This window comes from Myotis nattereri (genome assembly GCF_964212035.1).
Source record: "Myotis nattereri genome assembly, chromosome: 17".
In the NCBI taxonomy this organism is placed as follows: domain Eukaryota; kingdom Metazoa; phylum Chordata; class Mammalia; order Chiroptera; family Vespertilionidae; genus Myotis; species Myotis nattereri.
The window spans coordinates 42,120,759-42,141,835 of record NC_138092.1 but is presented as its reverse complement, the minus strand read 5'-3'; the positions used below and the strand labels follow the sequence as shown (position 1 = coordinate 42,141,835).

General features: G+C 45.5%; 1 protein-coding gene across 1 annotated transcript; it reads left to right on the top strand.

Moving 5' to 3' along the window:
* The first annotated feature begins 6,755 nt into the window (after positions 1-6,755).
* On the top strand, positions 6,756-20,500 carry PEX2 (peroxisomal biogenesis factor 2). The gene is made up of 3 exons (XM_081110995.1): positions 6,756-6,949; positions 17,520-17,620; positions 19,233-20,500. The coding sequence occupies exon 3, from the start codon at positions 19,250-19,252 to the stop codon at positions 20,165-20,167; it is 918 nt and encodes a 305-aa protein (XP_080967121.1). The 5' UTR covers positions 6,756-6,949; positions 17,520-17,620; positions 19,233-19,249; the 3' UTR covers positions 20,168-20,500.
* Positions 20,501-21,077: the final 577 nt, after the last annotated feature.

Below are 21,077 nucleotides of genomic sequence, written 5' to 3'. Positions count from 1 at the left end.
TATTGCTCCTCTTTTCCTCACTGACTTCCTGTTATGGAAGTAACATGTACAACAAATACTTAAACCCACGCAGAAAAGAGAGATATTTTATAAAGAAGTGACTGGGAGCTTATTCCTCCAGCGCTGTCACGGAATCTGGCTGCCTGAGAGGTGCAGGAGTATCCTGTCCTCAATTATGAGATCAAAAACAGCAAGAAGAGGAGCCAAGTTGGGACTAGACTAAGAATTTAGGACTTAGCACCCTAGCTGGTTTGGCTCGGTGGTTAGAGCACCGGCCCATGGAATGAAGAGTCCCAAGTTCAATTCCGGTCAAGGGCACGTACCTCGGTTGCAGGCTCGATCCCTGGCCCTGGTTCGGGCCTGTGCAGGAGGCAACCAATTGATGTCTTTCTCACATGGATGTCTCTCTCTCTCTCTCTCTCTCTCTCTCTCCCCTTCCCTTCCACTCTCATTAAAAATCAATGGATGGATGAGGGTTAACAACATCAACAACAACAAAAATTTAGGACTTAGCTTCTCTTACAGATATAATGATGTTCGTGCAGAAAACCTGTTCACATAGAAAAGAGGGATTCATAAAATACATGGAGACAGCATTTAAGTAGAACTGGATTAAAACTGATCTTAAAAAAATTGGCCTTTAGAATCCCATCCCACTGAAACAAAAAGGGATCCTAGAGGAATGCCAAACAGATGAGCGATTAAGAAACTGAGGCTAAGAGACCTTCCAAAGCATACCCACCCTCAGCGACAAAGCAGTCAGGCCTCTGCGTGTCGGTCATGGTTGCAATCGCTTGCTTCATACAGTTGAGAAACAGAGGTTCAGTCCCTACATTTAAGCATCAAAAGGTAAACTCCTTGGCTCTGTGGACTTGGGGGGTAGGGGGTGGAGACATGTCAAGGACACGGAGGGACCGTGGGAAAAGAGGTTAGGGACTCTCCTTTGTCATTATTCAGTGAGCTTGCTATTCCTCCACGGCCACTGCTTCTGGCCAGGCGAGAGCTGTGGAAAGAAACATTTTTCCTGGATTCATCTATTCCCTGGGAAGGAAACCTGATCTGGCTTAAAAGAAAAGGTTCTTTTCCAAGTCATGATACATTGTCTACATTGAAAGCTCACGCCATAAACAACTTTGAATGGTGCAGACGTCTTACAAAATTAAATTTTCATCTAGTGATTTTGAATGATGGTTTGAGAAAAAGAATAATATTTGAAGCCCTACTTCATAGGACTCCTTCCCATACTGTTTTGAAGGCCCACTCCCAGGTAACGAAAAACACCATCCTAATGATTTTTTTCTTTATTTCTACATGCTCTGTTTTTAGCGAAATACTGACTGTGCCTTGAATGTAGTCACTACTAGTGTTGTTTTTAGAAGGAAATAGAAAGGCCTGAAAATTTTGATATTCATGTACTTTTACTGAAATTAAATATACACTGAACACATTTTTTAAAATTTTTATTGTTGAAAGCATTACCTATTTTCCCCTTTTTTCCCTCATTGACCTCTTCTAGCCTACCCCCACCCCCACCCCAGGCCTTCACCACCCTATTGTCTGTGTCCATGAGTTATGCATATATGCATACAAGTTTTGGGGAGATTTCTTCCCACCCATCCACCCACCCCCAGCTTCCCACTGAGATGTGACAGTCTTGAACACATTTTGAATGTGTTAAGAAACTAAGCCAGGCCCTCCCTGGTTTGGCTCAGTGGATAGAGTGTTGGCCTGCGGACTGAAGGGTCCCAGGTTTGATTCCAGTCAAGGGCACATGCCCAGGTTTCTGGCTCAATCCCCAGTGTGGGGCATGCAGGAGGCAGCCAGCCAATCAATGGTTCTCTCTCATCATTATGTTTCTATCTCTCTCTCTCCCTTCCTCTCTGAAATCAATAAAAATCTTTTTTTAAAAAAAGAAACTGAGCCACACAAAGTGTCCTGTGAGCCTATTTTTCTTTTGAACGTCACTGGAACTAAATTTCTGATTTTCATACAATCCATACAATCAGGCCCCATGTTTCAAGTTCACCAGAATATTATCTCTATAATAGTTCCATTGTAGAGTTTAAACTAAGATGTAGTTGATTTAAATGATTAGTCAAAACAACTCAAGAATCAATTTTTTACTAAAACAAATATTCCTGATTTTTTTTTACATCCTATACTGATAAAACCAGGCTCCAAACTACTTTTCCAGTGTTATCTTCCATGATTCCTCATCCCGCCCCAGCTCCAGCCACTGTAAGGAGGCGTCTCCTCACCTGTCCCATGCTTCTCCACCCTTTTTGCTCAGCTGGCATAGTTGTCCTCTAATAGCCAAATATCTAATCCAGCCTTCAGCAGTCAGATTGGATGCCTTCTGGGCACCCTCCTGGCATGCCTTCCCGTACCTCTAATCGGGGTCAATCTCACCTGCTGTGAACTCTTAGAATTTTTCCCTTTTTTCCTGATGCACTCGTTGATTTAAGAACTATGTTATATGCTGCCCAGCCGGTGTGGCAATGGTTGTGTCGACCTATATGAACCAGGAGGTTAAGGTTTGATTCCTGGTCAAGGGCACATGCCCAGGGTTGCGGGCTCAATCCCCAGTGTGGGGCATGCAGGGGGCAGCCAATCAATGATTCTCTCTCATCATTGATGTTTCTATCTCTCTCTCCCTCTCCCTTCCTCTCTGAAGTCAATAAAAATACATTTTTTTAAAAAAAGAACTATGTAATATGCTAAAATAACTTTTTAAAGTCAGCAATTTTAAATGATGTTAGGAGCATAAATCAATGTCTCCTTTACAGATCTATTATTAAATTCCTAAGAGCCTAAAAGTCGCTGAAGGGCTATTATAAGTAAGATGCTCTTATAATTTTTTCATCTTTTTCACAAAGGTACAGAAATATTCCAATTTAAAGATTTTATTCTTTAGGTTTTCATAATTAATGCATGCATTAAATAGACTTTGATTTTTTTACTAATGTTTTTTAAGCCCAGAGCCAAATCCTAATGACTCTTTCTTAACATGTCGGCAGGAATATATAAATTCTAGGTTTAAAACAATTAACGTGTTGAATTTACAGGGGCACAGCACTTAATCAAAGGGAAAATATACTATGCCTTGGTCATTATCTACTTTTTCACTGTCTCCGAGTTGATACTCATTAGCTCTGAGCAAGGGCCATCCATGTCTGTGTAGTTCACCTTTATTTCAACACTGTCTAGCAATACTCCTGGCCCTTTGCTGCTTTTGTTAAATAAATGAGTGGAAATAAATATAAAGCAAGTACAAAAAGACAGGAAACAAATCTTCCCTGAAACCTCGCCTTACTGGGTCATTGGAAATCTAAAATGATATAATGTATTTAGAGATTAAACGATAAAAAACAGAATTTATTTTAAACATTTTCAACAAAAATTGTAATGTTCTACATGTTTCTTTTATTATTATTATTATTATTGGCTAGAGACCCGGTACACGAATTCAAGCACAGGTGGGGTCCCTTGGCCTGGCCTGCGATTGGGGCCGATTGGGGGGGCTGGCCAGCTGGGGTGACAGGCCGTGGCAGGTTGGCCAGCCAGATGGGAGGAGGGGCCGTGGGAGGTTGGCCAGTCAGCTGTGGGAGGTTGGCTGTTGGAGCGCACTGACCACCAGGGGGCAGCTTCTGTGTTGAGTGTCTGCCCCTGGTGGTCAGTGCATGTCATAGCAACCGGTCGACTGGTCATTCGGTCGCTCAGGCTTTTATCTCTCTATATAAAACCCTAATTTACAAATAGACCGAACGGCGGAACAACCGAACAACAGGTGCTATGATGTGTGCTGACCACCAGGAGCACACGTGGAACATGGTGGGCATTGGCAGCAGACGGCAGAGCGTGGAACATGGTGGGCGTCGGCCACGGCAGGATGATGGAGTAGGTGAGCGGGGGCGCCAGACCAAGGTGGGGCGCCAGTCGCTGTCATCAGGGCGAGCCTCTGGTGGTTACTGAAAATTCTTTGTTCCTGCGCACCGCAGTCCCGCCCGGTACTCACACCTGCTGCCGGTCCCAATTGCTTGGTGCTGTCAGATGGTGCGAGTGGCGGCTGCTGGCCCTGACCACCCCTGAGGGCTTCTCCACCGCCCCCTGCTCCTAAGGGACGATCAGGGCAGCAGCTGCCACTCGCACCCACTGCTGGTGCTGGTCCTAATTGCTCCACACCATCAGCAGGTGCGAGTGGGGCCGGCACTGACAGCTGGCTTGGTATCTTTACTTTTATCAATAGGTATTGTCGTGTTCATGTGACATTTATAAGGCTCCATTAACTAGAACTTGCTTTCTGAAAATCACCGTCTTTTGGAGGCCTTTTTTCCCTTTCATAAAAATTAAGTGAAGCACAGTACACCTATAGGCCCATCAGAGAAGTGCGAACGGGCTGCCTTCCTTCATGACTGTTAAGTAAGACTTGGTCTTCTCACCCTAGAACAGTGATGGCGAACCTATGACACGCGTGTCAGAGGTGACACGCGAACTCATTTTTTTTGGTTGATTTTTCGTTGTTAAATGGCATTTAAATATATAAAATAAATATCAAAAATATAAGTCTTTGTTTTACTATGGTTGCAAATATCAAAAAATTCCTCTATGTGACACGGCACCAGAGTTAAGTTAGGGTGTTTCAAAATGCTGACACGCCGAGCTCAAAAGGTTCGCCATCACTGCCCTGGAAGGTGAGAGGTTAGTTGTGAGCTGCAGAAGGATGTCCTGGTCAATGACAGACCAAATATAAGACAGTGGTCCCATAAGATTAGGAGCTAAACTTCCCTTTGGCCTAGTGATGGGGTAGTGCAACACATTACCACGTGTTTGTGGTGCTGCCAGTGGTATAAAAGCACAGCACTCACAATTACGTACAGTACCTAGGGCTAGAGCAGGGGTGGGCAAACTTTTTGACTCGAGGGCCACAATGGGTTCTTAAACTGGACCGGACGGCCAGAACAAAAGCATGGATGGAGTGTTTGTGTGAACTAATATAAATTCAAAGTAAACATCATTACATTAAAGGGTACGGTCTTTTTTTTTTTTTTTTAGTTTTATTCATTTCAAACGGGGCCGTAGTTTGCCCATGGCTGGGCTAGATAATGAACAACAACTCTGATGCTGGTTTATGTATTTACTATACTTTCTACCATTATTTCAGAGTGGGCTCTTTCTACTTATTAGAAACTGTTTGCTGAAAAGCTGTAGCCGTTTCATGCTGGCAGCAGCCCCATACATGTGTGCTTTTAAAAAGTTGATGCACTGGTTGATGGATTTGTGCGTGTGAGAGAGAGACATCAATTTGTTGCTCCGCCTGCATTGCATCCTTGCCTCTTGGGGCTGATTTAATTTGTGTAGTTTTGTACAGTCACCTGCTGAACAGGCTTGTAGCCTGGGATCCATAGGCTACACCATGGAGCCTGGGTGTGCAGTAGGCTGTTCCACCTAGGTGTGCGTACAAGCGCTCTATGGTGGTCACACAATGATGAAATCCTGGAACGGTGCATTTCTCAGAAGGGGTCCCCCGATGTAAGCTGTGCGGGACCGTACTAGAAGCCAACCCAGAAGCTCTGAGCGCAGATCTCCCTCCCCTGTAGAGCAGCCCTATCCGACAGAAATGTACTGTGATTTTAAACTTTCCATAACATTCTCGTTTCAGCGTGCAATCAGTATAAAATGAAATCGTGAACGCTCTTTCCTGTTCATGCTACGTCTTAGAAACCCGGTGCACATTTTGCTCTTAGATCAGCCCTGGACCTGGACCGGCCACATGTCAGGCGGCCACTGGCGACTACCAGGACCAACTGCAGAGAAAAGCCCGCCCTGCGCCCAAGTGACCTGCATGGCTGTCCACCTGGCCCTCCGACGCGACCTCGTTGGTACCCGCGGTTCAGCTGGTGGGAAGGCCTTTCACTAATTCAAGAAACCGCCCTCCCCCTGCAGGCGCGGCTCTCCCAGGGTCTCCTTACTGCGTGCGTGGAAGACAAAATCCCGGGCATGAGTGACGTTAAAGTGTACCCCGTAAAGAGAGACCTTGGACAGTATTAGAGCTCAGTAACACGTTCATTCATCACTCATCGGGCCCACGTTTCATAGCGAGTAACGACTCGGTTCCACGATTGAAAAAAAAAACAAAAAAAAAGGCATTTATTGTGACACGGGTTGTACAGGATAAGCCCTCTCACCTTCCCTGTTTCCCAGGGGTGGGCTGACCGCGTTTCCAGGAGCTCAGGGTGACTGAGACCCACCCTGCAGGCTGTCTCAGTGCCCAGCTGGCGCGAGCGCCCCCGGCCCACCCGCGGGGCACTGGCCACGCGCGGCCTGAGCCCGCAGGGGTCAGCCAGCCCCGCCCCCCCCAAGCCCTGCGCACCCCGCCCGCAGGCGGCCGTCCCACCCCCAGCCCCTCCCCACCAGGCTATCCCGCAGGGGGCCCTTCACCCAGGGCGAGCCAGCGAGGAGCCCGGGGGTGCACAGGCGCCCCGCCGCCACCCCGCGGCGCTTGTCCAGTGGCCGCCGGGGAGAAACCCTGTCCGCCTCCGCCCCGTGACCCCGCGGCCTCTCGACGCGCGGCCCCGACCCTGGGCTGACCCGTTCGCGACTCTCCTGCCAATCAAATACGGTTTTCCTCCAGCCGACCAATCACCGCGCGCGGTGTACTCTTCGGCTCTTCGGCCCTTCGGCTCGTCGCCCTTCGCCTCTTCGGCCCTTCGGCTCGTCGGAGTTCGTCGTTGCTGGGCCTTCCCCGGCCTTCCGCTGGCGCCAAAGCGTAGTTCTCGTTGGTGTAAGTTCCCTTTTTTTTTTCCCCCAGACACTTCCGGGTCCTGCGTCGCCCCGGAAGCCCGCGAGTTCCGGAAGCCCGGGTACCCAGGTTCGGCTGGGAAAAGCCAAGCTTCCTAGAGAACATTTCAGAGAGAGTCCCGCGGAGCGGGGCGTGTCGCCGACTCCCAAGGTCAGTGTCCGCCGAGGGGCCGCAGTGCAGCCCGAGGTCAGCGGGCAGCCGAGGGCGTCAGCTTCCCCGCCGTGTGCTGGCCGCCCTTGGCTGGAGCCCCCAGGTCACTGGCTTCCCGGAGGAGGCAAATCAGAGTGTGATTTGGGGAAAGGCAAGAAGCAAACCTAAATCCGAGAATGAGGGTGAGGACCGCGCCCCGAGGAGGGAAAAGACCGCCAGCCGGGGTCGGCGCGTCCCGCAGGGACTTCGGACGAACTTCCGAGTTTCTGCCCGCGCTCGGCGGCGCGGCCCCGCCTCTGAGCCCAGCGGGTTGTGGAGCAGGCAGCATCCGCGCCGCACTTCTTAGCTCGACGGCTCATGCAAAGTGTTGCATTGGGTCCCGAAAAAGAAAAAATAAAGAGTGTGCTGAAGTTTCCAACCTTTGTGAAAGCCGATGCACTTAGAAGCAGTTTTAATTTTCTTGTGGAGGAAGAGTTCCTGGGAATGTTCCAGTAGAATTACTTGCGATGAGTTTGTTCTGTTTAATATTTATTTCTGATAAGAAGTAATGAGCATCGTTAGCATTTTTCATCTGGGGCCCGAAGTTAAAAGTTATTGTTTGTTCATTTCTTTAGGTTCCATTTTCCCAAAATACAACATTTTGTGAATGAAAGTGTTTTTTTGTGTGTGTTTTGGGTTTCTTTTGCAGAATTAGACTAATTGTTGAACGTTCAGGTCTTACATGTCCTAGTTAGTATTCCATGATGGCCTTTTTATACCTTATTTTTTTACCTTAATTTAAATCCAGCTCGGCCAGTGTGGCTCAGTGGTTGAGCATGGACCTATGGACCAGGCCACCGGGGTTTGATTCCTGGTCAGGGCACATGGCCGGGGTACGGCCTCCACCCCCATTATGGGGCATGCAGGAGGCAGCTGATTGATGATTCTCATCATTGCTGTTTGTTTCTCTCTCCCTCTCCCTTTCTCTCTGAAATCAATAAAAATAATTTTTAAAGCAAATAAAAATAAAAGCAATTATGGGGAGACTGAGGCTCCGTCCACACCACCGTTTGCAGCCTAGACACCTTCCCCTAATGTGTTTCCCTGTAGTTAAACCTGAACAGAATAAACGCGGGGTGGCCAACTTTGCATTTTTCTCTTTCACTTTATATCCTCTCTGATTTCACCCGTGTTATCAATTACTATGTCTAGAAAAATTAGAGTTGTATGTGCTTGAGACAGAAGCAGATTTGAAAGAAGAGTCAAAAGAAATAATTTCTCCTGTTTATTTCTCTTTTTAAAAAAAGGGGGTGTGGGGGTTGGATAGAAGTAACACGAGGCAGCAAAGAGAATGCTACACTAAGTCAAGAAAATTGAGTTCCAGACCTGACTGGTTTTCTTATGACCTGCTCTACCTCTTGGCCTTCTTCTCCCCATTTTTTAGGAATAAGGGAAATATTTTTAGGAATATTTTTTAGCACTCCACCTGTGGTTTTATAGCTTCCATAGAAGAACTGTAGAAAGTGCTTGGAGCTTTCTGGGGAGAGACAAAGCAAGCAGACCCTTCCCAGCTATTTTATATATTTTGCTCGAAAAACAGGGTTTCTGTTAAGAAAATTAAATTCATATCTTAGACTAGATGACCTGTATTTCCTTCTAGCATTTAAATTCTCTTTCTTAGGATAGTATTCATTTGTATTCCATGTGCATTTAGGTATTAGTTTTTTAGATAAGAGATATATGTTCACAGTTAATTCATTACTAAAAGCCATAAACATGTCCATCTTCAATCTCGTTTGTTTAATAGATACAGATTTCAAGTTTAATTCTTTATGATCAGAATCACAATTCTTTATTTTTTTCTTTCTTCCCCCTACCCTCTTATGCTAGCCATAGAATTTTCACTGATACTCGAAGCTTGTAATCATCTTTGCAGTAGGAAAGCCGGTACTTTGCACTTGACGTGCTTGGCGCTGAGCCTTACAGATGTTAGCAGTCTCGCCCAGCCTCGCCGTGTGCAGGGTCCTGCAGCACAGGGGCATGTATGCCATATGCACAGTCTTTGTTTCTGGACAAAAGTTCTGCTCGGATTCACTGGCTCCCCTTTGATTACCTGGGCTGGTCAGCCTTAGAAGCACATTGGCTGTTCCCTTTATCTCTTTCCTGTGAAACGACAGCAGCTTCTGAACATCCCGTGCTCCTCTTCAGTTCCTTCAGGCTGTGGAAGAGCCCTCCGGAGGGGAGCCCGGGCTGCTCCTCCTGCCCCCGGGCCTGTAATCTGTGCACATGCCAGAGCTGTGATTCCTGTAGGAGCTAGAGGCGGGGAGGAGCGGACGGCCTTCTCTGTCCTTCCCTTTGGGGGGCGTTGACCGCTTCTTCCAACCCTTCCCGTCCACACAACCAACTGCCCGTTCCTGTTTTTGTTCTCTTCAGTAGGTGTTCTCTTTATCAGGGCGCCCTCTTACCTGGCTGTCAGTAAGGTGAGATACGTGTCATCCATGTGTCTTTTTTTTCTTCTCACTGTTAAAACAAAAACCAAGAGCTCTAGCGTCACTCTGTTTTGATTACGCACAACCGTCCCCTCGCAGTGGTAGGTGCGTTGGCCGCGCCTCTGCTTTGGGCAGAGTGTGTGTTCACAGGCACTAAACGAATGTTCACGCCTCGCGTCTGTGCAGACGTACAGTGAGTCTCTCTGAACGGGTCTCGGACCGCATGTGTAGGAGTAGAGAGAGGGGATGTGGATGGCACGCATCCCAGGCAACTTGGGTAGCTCGACCCTGTTCTGTCGTTTCTCTCCCCATCCACAGTCCTGGGAGTGACTGGCAGTCGGGCCTTGGGAGAAGGAATTGTGCTTTGAGTTTTGCGGTATTGAATTTGATCCAAGCTTACCCAATACCCACGAACTTACCACTAACCTTCCTTTTGTGTGTTCCGTACTTTCTCTAGTGTTTACCAGAAATTTACTAATTGCCAGCTTGGCCTGACACAGGTGAGTGCATCTCCTCAAGGCTTAATTTTGGTCTTTGTGAAATGGACACGATGATCTTTACTCTTATGAAAATTCAGGGAGGTAAAGCATGCCAAGAAAACCCTATGCGTCCTTCGGTACGTGCTCCTGTTACATTGCAAACACCTCTGTTCCCGTGTGGATAGTCCACATTCTCTCCGGGGCCATGAGATGTGCAATGGAATGTGTATTCCAAAAATTTCATGTCATTTCGAATTCTCTTCTTAGGCAATTACATCCTCGAGCCCTTTTCCACATGCATAGAGTACTGAAGATCTGGTTGCTTCATGCTTCATGAGGCACGTTTGCTCATCCTTGCGTTGGCATTTTCCCTGTAGTTAGTGCCTGTGCTCTTGATCTCGGAGTCCTCAGCCTCTTAAAACAGCCCCATCTGCATGCCCAGTGGCGCCATCCTCAAGTGCCCAGGTTCACCTTTCTGGCTGTCACTGTTTTGCACGTCCATCACCACTTGTCAGTGTAGTACATTGGTTCAGAATGTGGCTGAGTTATTTCTAGCTGTGTGATTTCTCACTGGTCAGCTAATCTCTCTGTGCCTCCGTTTCCTTGTTTAAAACAGAAATAATGAAAGAAGCTCTTTCATCGTAGTGTAAGGACTAAATGACTTGCTACTTGATTTTGCAAAGGGCTCTTCGCTACCGTAGTCACTCTCCGCCTTCAGTCCTGGTAAGTGGTACATGTTTGCTGCAGCTGTAAACTCATGAGCTGATGGAATTTTGTTGCGTCGTTTTGCTGTTTCCTCCACGAGGATTGTTTCTCTGTCTCGCGTCTTCTGTTCTGATTTCTCCACTCGCACTAGCCTTTTCCAGACTCGTGTTCAGCATTGCCATTTCTGCAGTTGGAAAGGACTATTCTTTTATTCTTTCTCTTCCTCTTCCAAGGTTTACTAGTAGTTCCTATAGTAGGATCCTAGGTAGGTGAAATTTCTATAGTTGCTGACTTTTTTAACTGCTGAAAAGTGTCGTGTGGTATAATGACTTGTCCAGGGTCACACAGCCTGAGGGCGGACCTGGGCTGGACCGTAGAAATGGTTAGAATCCCCCATATTCACTCAAACATCTGTTCTCTGTTTTCATACTGTGCTTTCTCTCTTCAAGACTCAGAAGCATCAACTTTCTGAAGAAAAGATTATGAGTGCCATGCGCTTCTCTTAAAAAATGTCTTTGTGAAGCGGGCCTCAAGGTATTGGGAATTCTGTTTTAAGGTTTTAAAAAAGTATTTTGTGTTGGTTTTAGATACTTGAATAAGTATACCAGAAATGAAATAGGTAAGGTGCTCAGCTCTGTAACACTGATTATCATCTTGAAGACTAGTATTTGGGTTGAGTCCCTTCTCTCCAAATAAAGAAGAAAAAAAAAGAAATATATATATATATATATATATATATCCCCTCTGCTAGGACAAAGTGCTTATCATTGTTCATTTGTTTGAGAAATTTGTAATATTTTGAAGTTTTCCTTCAAATGTATTTTAAAAACATTTTGTTGTGTGCCCATTACTACACCCCCCCCAAAAAAAAAATTTTTTTTTTATTTGGATTTTGTTGACGATTGCCTTTAAGTTAAAAGTAACCTAGAGGACTGGTGTCCATAACAGAATGTTTTAAATCCTTCGTGTCTTGTCTGTACTCAAAGCAGCGCAGTTGGGGTATCTGTAAACCCCTGAAACAGGGCTTATACTTGATGAAAGAGAGCAGCGAAAGGATAGTGACAGTCAGTTAGCAGGTCTGTGGCCGAAGTGGGATTTGAACTTTCTGACGGTGACTTCACAGTGTGGGGGGTCACGGTGTTCTAATGGCCTCGGCCACAGCTTTTTCTCTCCTGCTCCTGTTTGAAATGTGTTCTGGGAATCGGTGTCCTGTTGAATCCCTCTTTGATGCACGTCCCATTTATTAGTATTGATTTCAATACAATGTACAGTAAATCTGCCTGACACACAAAGGAAATACTAGGGAGGAAGTTCAAAGCTTAAAATCCCCATTTTAAGAACTTTATTCACGTAAGCTCATAATGCAAAACGTTAGTTTAAAATTTTTTTAAACCCTAAAGGAAAAAAAAAAGAATAATCGCACTCATCCATTTTGATTGCTAGAACCCTTAGGAGACTGGCAGCAACATTATCATGTGGAACATTAGTTGACGATTGTGGACCCGGAAAAGGTTTGGGGTGGGGGGAGGCGATGGGTGGGTTTGATACCTGAGAGATTACTTGGGAGGGAGTCACGTGTTTCTGCTGACAGAGTTTGCAGGACTGTAAATTTCAGTGTAGTTTTGTAGGCAGCATGCATTGACAAATATGCCTAATGGTAATACATCTAGCACTGAGTCTTGGAGCAGGTCAATAATAGTGTGTGTGTGTATTGATAGCAGCAATGTAGGAGATGTTACTAGGTATTATAGCTAAAAATCCATGTCATCCCCTTAATCATAATTACATTAATATTGACAGGCCCTTGACAATACCCACATTATTATTGATAGATTTCTGTCAATAACATGGTTTTAAATAAAATATATTCATTCATAATTTGTCCTCGACTCAATAAAAGCTCTGAAATACATCCTGAAACATGCTTCTCTCTTTAGTGAGATAGAATCGTTTGCGTTGGTCTTAGAATGCGATATAGATGGCAAAGTTTTATTTTAGGGAATGAAAAGCGTAAAAGGAAAGCCTGAGTTATTTAAGGGATAAGGTTATGTATCGCTGCTCTTAGTAAACGAATTTCAGGGTTTTTTTCTGTGAAAGAAAATCAGTGTGCCGTGTCTAGTGACAAAATGTCAGCAGGAGACCTTCTTGGTAGTTTTTAGTGCTGGATTATTTTGTCTTAAACATATTTATGTGACAAGTTAATCACGCCCAACCCTGGTAGTTGCTGTGCTTTTTATCTTTCCTTGATTTTGCCTTAAACATCGTTTTCACATACCCTATCCTTCACTAAACACTAATATTACTTAGTGCCAATTATACTTTTAATTATTTTTATAAGTCTCTTTGCTTGGTCATAAATGTTTTCCCTTGCATTAGCCTTTTATATTCTTAAATTTAGTATAGTTTGGGGAGTGGGAAGGAAGGAGGTGATAGGATTATGCATTAAAGGAATGAGAGTCCATGGCAAAATAAGGAAAAACATTGCCTGTTTGGGGGAGTTCTAGAAAAATAAATTTGAGTGGAATCTGATGGTGTTTGTTTCCATTCAAAATGATCCCAACTTTGAAAATAAAAATTAGCTTGTATTTTTTTTTTAACTATTCAAGTTTGAGCCTAGACTAGATAGTAACCTGCAAGAACCAATAATCTGAATATTGTTAATGCTTACTTAAATTCTTGAACATCAATAGACCTGGACAGGCCAGTAGCCATCAATGGAACAGAGACAGGAAAGTATGGTTTACCAGAAAGGTTGGGGACTTTTGACTCAAAAATGTGAAGAGCAGTTTAATACTAGTCTGCTGGTCCATGACAAGTCGGATGGAGCGAGGAGATTGGGCCCAGCTGTTCTTAATCTGCACTGAGGCCAGGCTTGGGGAGAAAAAGGGAAAACAGTGTTAAACTGTAACGGGAGGGATAAGAAAGAAGTTTTTGATAATAACTGTTAAATGTTGGCTTGGTTGGGTAGTGTGATAAGTCTCCTTTTCTGGCAGCTGTCAAATTTTTCTGTTTTTACAAAATGTCCTTAAGTATGATTCCTTCAGGAGAAGGGGTTTGAAATAATGGGCTCCTGAGAAGCCACTCCCTCTGTCCAATTTCTCACTAAACACAAGTAAGGAACCCGAGGAAACGATCGCTTCCCTCCCCTCCAGTTCACTCCTTCCACTACGCATTCGTTCAGCACGTTTATTGAGCAGCTACTATGAGCCCGTCTTTGTGTTAAATTCTGTAAGATAGTAAGATAGTCATCAGCCACAATCCGAAACTGATTGTGATTCCAGTATTTAAAAATGCATAAATGGGCACAGCTGGCCTCCAACGCTAGCGACATATTTCATCTGATACTCATCTGGGGGGTCGGGGGGAGCAGTCCTCCCAGTTAAACATGGGGGTGGGATGAAGCGAGGGAACTGGTAGTGTTGGACTTAGTGTTGATGTGCAGTAAGGTCAGAGCGTTTCAAGAGCAGTTTGACAATCAGAGAGCTGACCACGGGATGTGAAATCTGCATTGTAGACACTGTGTTACACATACCATACCCCCACATGTCACCAGTGATGGCAGAATTTTACATGACAGAGACTGAGCTAAGTACCAAGTCTCTGTGTAAGCGGTAGGAGCTTTGGGAAGTAAGTATAAGATCAGGCTCTTCCCTTAACTAGTTTATAATCACGTTAGGAGAAGGTGTGTTCACATGACTGAAGCCACAGTACAAGTGGTTGGGGGCTGAGTGGGTGTCACAGACAGCGGCGGTCACAGTTAAGACATGGTAACAATGGGAGTTGGGGGGTAGTTATGAATTTTTTAGAGAATTTTGAAATAGAGTTGGAATGTGAAGGGAGATAGTTGAGGGCATTGGGGCAGTTGGTAGGGAAGGTAAGTGTTAGGTGCTTGAGAAAGGACAGAGGTGGGACTGCAGGATGGTCCTCCTTCACGGCTCCACTGGGAATGATGGTCACCTGATCTCAGGGGTGGAGACAGAATTGGGCCAGGTTGGGTCTGAGAAGTTTGTACTTTATCCCGGGGTGATATGAGCTAAGAAAGAGGTGATATAAGTGTGGGGAAATATTTTTGTAGATTTTGGTTTGCTTATGAGGTTTTTAAAATAATGTTTTGTGTGTGTGTGGTTTTAGTTACATAAATGATATAAGTTGATTAGAGAAAATTTGTAAATTACAGAAAAAAATGAAAAAAATAATCTTACTCATTGATAATTTGTGTGTTGTGAACTTTAAAGTTATTTTTCTGTCTTTGAAATTCTGTGTTTTGCCTGTCGTACTATCTCCCTCTGTTGTTGCCTAGTTGTCCATCACTTGCGGCGTCCCTGCAGACCTGGGTTGAGTCCTTCCGTGAGCCAGGGCGAGTCTTCTCTCTGCACCCCAAGCACCTTGCAGGGAGGGCAGGCGAGGATGCATTGATGCGCATGGATTTGTGTCATCCCTTAATAGAAGGCAGCGAGCGCCAGTCAGTGCGGGTGAACCGCCTCGCTGGGTACAGGAATGAGATGGAGCCCGGAGTGAACTGGGGATGAGTGGGCAGCCGGCACGCAGCGTTGAGCTGTGTGGGTGACAGATGACCAAAGAATTATGAGTTGTGTTTTGACATGGACTAGCCCATAATTCTCAGCATCTCCCGGGAACTGTTAGAAATGCAAATAACTGAGGCACCACAAGCTAACAAGTCCTCCTAGCGATTCTCACAAACCCTCAAATTTGAGAACCGCTAGACTAGAACAGAGCCTGCAGGGCTGCGATGTTGAAGAGCACGGCATCGGAAGATGGAAAGCCCAAAGAGGTGTGGTCTCAGTGAACATAACCGATGAGATGCCACAGTAGCTGAAATAGGAAAACTATGAAAATATTGTATTGTTACAGAGAGCATTAAATTTGTTACACATGCTCAAGATCTATTTGTCTTTATAAATCACCGCCTTCCTGGTTTGAGCATTTAACTAGACTTACTATAGATTAATCTAGTAGTCGGCAAACTCGTTAGTCAGCAGAGCCAAATATAAACAGTACAACGATTGAAATTTCTTTTGAGAGCCAAATTTTTTAAACTTAAACTATATAGGTAGGTACATTGTTATTAACTTAATTAGGGTACTCCTAAGTTGGCCTTTGCTAAAAACGTCCTCATTCTGAGGGGTCGACCTCAGCGAACGTACCCCCACTTCTTCTAACGCCACTTCTTCAAAATAGACTCGCCCAGGCCGAAAACCGACTTCTGCGCATGGGCCACGCAGTTTCAATCGCACTGTACGTGCGCGCCCGCACGTGGTATTTTGTGAAAGAGCCACACTCAAGGGGCCGAAATGCTGCATGTGGCTCTCGAGCCGCGGTTTGCCGACCACTGGATTAACCCAATGAGAATGTCCCCATGCTCAGTGTCCCCGCCCAGGTTCTTTGTCCCAGTCCACATGACTGCCTCCTGGCCTTTCCACTTGCTGTCTCACACTGGCCTCAGATCTCCAAGACCACGTGTGTGTATTATCTTTCCCTGCAAACCAACATCTCTGTGTGTGTCTCCCATTTCAGAGAACTGGTCTGATCCACTCAGTTATTCAAGTCAGTGATTCCTGGCTTATTTCTCACAAAATTTCTACCACTTCCGAGCTTTCAGAGGCACCAATCTTTCTCCATCCCCACTGATACCTTTCCAATTTAGACCATTAGTTTCTCACCAGCTTGTTTTAACAGTCAACTGGTGTTTCGGCCCCAAACCCGTTCTCAGTGTAGCCAGAACAAGCTGTGTAAATGCGAATTTTATTCTTTTCTTACAGCTATTCCATGGCTCCCCATTACCATCTCGATAAACTAGGGCCTTAAGGAGGAGTCTCGTGCTTTTCTTCCCTACCTTATTTTTTGTCCTTGGACCTTCAGTCCTTGTCACCTGCTCTTCCCTCGGCCTGGACTAGTGTAGTGAGCTTACCTTCCTTTACCAGCCTGGCACTTCTCACCCTTCAGGTGCAGAGGTGCTGCCCCGCCGTGAAACCTTTCTGCTCATAAGCATGATTCCCATCGCACATCACTTATCATGCCTTCTTGTAATTGTCTGTTTGACATTTTACATAGCACACTCTTACCCCCATCACCCCATTATATTACACTCTTCACAGGAGTTGAGTCAGGCTGCCATTCTTCCACTAGCTCCCACACATTAACTGCTAAGTAGAAGGTGCACAACAAACGCATGTTGAAATGAGTAATCAGCAACAATCTGGATATGGGCATTTGAAACAGTTTTAAGGGATGGAAATTTGTATTTTCTACCCTTCACCATCCCAGACATTTTTCTGTCCATCGATCCATTTACCTAGTTTTACAGGATGCATCCTGCGTGCCAGGCACTGAACTAGTTGCTAAGATTCAACTGTGACAAGACTCAGATAATCTTTGCAATGGGTCTTGTCTTCTAGTGGAGGAAAGCAACCTTCAGAAGTAGTGTATGTCCAGTACAGAAAGGTCTAGGTAGAGGAAGAACAGCGAGAGGGGACAGCTAACCCAAGCTGGGCCAGTCGGGAGGAAGTGATGCCTCACTCAGAACTTGAGAACTTAGGATGAGTTAAAGAATGGGAACGCACTGATCCCCGTGAAGGGAACAGGTAATAGGACGTCCCCTAGTGAGCAGAGAGGGGGCACTTATACTAGAGGTCAAAGCATTAGGAAGGCAAGAAGCTGGAGGAGCTTGTGTGAAGGATCACGGTGTGGGTAATGCCCCGAAGGAGTCAGAAGGCAGATACCCGCATTGGGTGTAATCCAGGGGAGACAAGAGCAGCACAAGTTCGGGAGAGGCTGTGGGCTAGAGTAAGGGATGGGTTTGAAAAATGTTTTGGACAAAGAACAGGCCTTGGGGATTAATTAGATTTGTATAAGGAGCAAAGAGAACTCTGTCCTAACCCCCTCCTTTCTCTCCTGCAGTCCCTGACCAGTATGAGGCACGGATTTCACAGAACTTGCAGCCAAAATTCCCACTGCTCTCAGCTTAGAAGTCTTAACGGAGCTCCAGGAAGGGGGAACTGGTGAGGTTACCGGAATGTGAGAAGCATTCCTGTCATATATCTGGGTTCAGAGGAAAAGAGCACTAAACAACCTGTTATTTAGTAGCCACGTTTGTTTCCTGTATTTGGACTTCCTGCCCCTCAGTTATCTGGGATCCATGGGTAATTCCAAGTCTTCCTCCTGAAAAATGCTCTGATTGTAAAGATATTCCAATTTTAAGACATAAAACTTTATTGTAGGATGTATTTTATAGTCCTTTTGACTTCTAACATTATATTTAACATCTTTTAGTAAAAGATATAAAGTAATAGAATTTGTGAACTGATCTTAGAATACCTTTTTGATAATAGTTCTCTTTTCTCCAAAAGTGTATGATGCACCTTAATAATGGCATTTCTGCATTCATGGTGCTTTGTGCTAGTATTTATTTTCTGCAATCATGTGATAGAATAATGAACACTTACTACAAATCAGCAAATGTCAAGTGCTGGCAAGGATGTGGAGCAAAGGGAACCCTAATACATTGCTGGTGGCAATGCAGACTGGTGCAGCCATTATGGAAACAGGATGGAGTTTCCTCAAAAAATTAAAGATGGAACTGCCATTTGACCCAGTGATCCCACTTCTAGGAATATATATCCTAAGAAACCAATCAGAAAGAATGTATGCACCCTATGTTCATAGCAGCACTATTTGCAATAGCTAAGATCTGGGAACAGCCCCAGTGCCCATCCGTAATTGAGTGGATTAAAAAGCTGTGGTACATTTACACCACAGAATACTATGCAGCAGTAAAAAAGAAGGATCTCTTACCCTTTGAGGCAGCATGGAGGGACCAGGAGAGTATTATGCTAAGTGAAATAAGCCAGTCAGAGATACTTGTCGACAAGTATCACATGATCTTACTCATATGAGGAATCTAATGAACAAAATAAACTGTTGAACAAAATAGATCCAGAGACATAGAAGCATGGGACTTTTGAACCTCAGGAATGGATGGGGAGGGTGGGGGGGAGACGAACCGAAGAACTTGTATGCATATATACATAACCTATGGACACAGACAATAGGGTGGCAAAGGGCGGGGGCAGGTTAGATGGGGTCAATGAGGGGGGAAAAAGGGACATATGTAATACTTTCAAGAATAAAAATTTTTTAAAAAATAAAAATAAACCTTTATTTTTTTCTCCCACTTTCCTTTATAAATATGTAGGAGATTAAATGACTTATTGAAAAGTATGCCTATAGAGTCAGAAGTGCTGGGTGTTAAACTGAGGCCTTGACTTACCATTCATTGCAGTGTTCCACATAATTCATTGTATTTATTAAGTGCATATATGTCTCCATTAGCCATGCTATTATTCAGCCTTTTACTTAGCAATTATTGCTAAAACCTGTTATTCCCTTGATGAGGAGGGCCAAAAGCGAAAAGAAAAAAACAGGAAAGAAAGGAGGGAGAAGGACATGTGAGGAGAAAGAGAAAGGAGTTCCCAGTAAGAGGTGACTGCTCAGTTTGGACACGATGCAAAGGTGTGTCCTGTCTTGTATATCCCAGTTTCCCGGGCATTGGTTGCGGAGACGGTACAAGGTTGTCTGTGTCTGATGATGTTTCCTAATCGTCCTTTCTCCTAGAGCTCTTTGGAGAAGGCATGGCTTCCAGAGAAGACAAAGCACAGAGCGCACACAGGGTGCTGCGAATCAGTCAGCTGGATGCACTGGAACTGAACAAGGCCCTGGAGCAGCTGGTTTGGTCCCAGGTCACTCAGTGCTTCCATGGGTTCCAGCCCGGGCTGCTGGCCCGCTTTGAACCTGAGCTGAAAGCCCTCCTGTGGCTTTTCTTGTGGCGATTCACCGTTTACTCCAAAAACGCCACGGTGGGCCAGTCGATTTTAAATATTCGGTACAAAAACGACTTCTCCACGACCCTGAGATACCAGCCCCCGAGTAAGAACCAGAAGCTCTGGTACGCTGCCTGCACGATCGGCGGGAAGTGGTTGGAAGAACGCTGCTACGATCTTTTTCGAAACCATCACTTAGCCTCGTTCGGGAAAGCCAAGCAGTACCTGAACGTGGCGGTGGGCCTGGTGCAGTTAGGGAGCCTGATTAACTTCCTGGTTTTCCTCCAGAAGGGCAAGTTTGCCACTTTGACGGAACGCCTGCTGGGCATCCGCTCTGTGTTCTGCAAGCCCCAGCACGTGCGGGAGGTTGGCTTCGAGTACATGAACAGGGAGCTGCTCTGGCACGGCTTCGCGGAGTTCCTCATTTTCCTCCTACCGCTCATCAACACCCAGAAGTTGAAGGCCAAGTTGTCTTCTTGGTGCATCCCTCTCGCCGGTGCTCCCGACGGCGACAGCTCCTTGGCCAGCAGCGGCAAGCAGTGCGCTCTGTGCGGGGAGTGGCCCACCATGCCCCACACGATCGGCTGTGAGCACATCTTCTGTTACTACTGCGTGAAGAGCAGCTTCCTGTTCGACATGTTCTTCACCTGCCCTAAGTGTGGTGCAGAGGTGCACAGTGTGCAGCCACTGAAGTCAGGCATCGAGGTGTCCGAAGTGAATGCTCTTTAGAAGCTAAAAATGGTTTTCTCTGCAGAAAACTGTCTTGTGTTGAAATCCTTGGGATTAGTCACCCTGAGCATCCCATTTAGGTGTCTTTTATGAGAACATGTGCTTCTCAGCCACTGTGCTCTGTTCCTTGCCAGACCTGACTAAAATCTAATCACTGGGACCCATGGGTTTCTGAGTATATTCTGTGAATGGTAATGTGTTATTTTCTTTAATGATTGCATTCAGTGTTTCATGTCAGGAGTAATGGGCAGCTTGTGTCAGATGCCTACGAACAGTGCTCCTTCACTTTGTACTTCCTAGAACACGGTTAGCCTCTGAAAATAAAAAGTTTTGGAGACGAGCGTGCCTTTATTTCCGGAGATGGTGTTATAACATAATCTGACAGTGATTAGACCATGGTGTTTTGGGTTTTTTGTTTGTTTGTTTTTAATATATTTTTATTGAATTCAGAGAGGAAGGGAGAGGGGGAGAGAGAGAGAGAGAGAGATAGAAACATCAATGATGAGAGAGAATCACTGATCGGCTGCCTCCTACGTGTCCCCAACTGAGGATTCAGCCCAGGTATGTGCCCTGACCAGGAATTGAACCATGCCCTCCTGGTTCATAGGGTGACGTTCAACCACCTGAGGCATGCCATCCGGCCAGACCCTGTTGTTTTAAACCTGATCTGATGGCCCACTCGTAATTGTAAGCTTTTCTCTGAAGCCAGTTTTTAAGGGGTTCAGTGGGCTCTGTTCTCGGGCAGAATGGTGGCCCCCGGAAGCTGAAGACTTTATGTCCTGCAAGCTCTCTGCCCTCCCCCCCCCCCGCTCCCCCCCCCCCCCCCCCGAATAAGAGCTCCTTGCCTGGCCACTCAGCAAAGCAGGGGGATCACTGGACCAGGATGGAAAATCCTTCCCATTTCTCAATG

Coding starts and splice junctions, on each gene's coding strand:
- PEX2 (XM_081110995.1), top strand. CDS start 19,250: ATGGCTTCCAGAGAAGACAAAGCACAGAGCGCACACAGGGTGCTGCGA.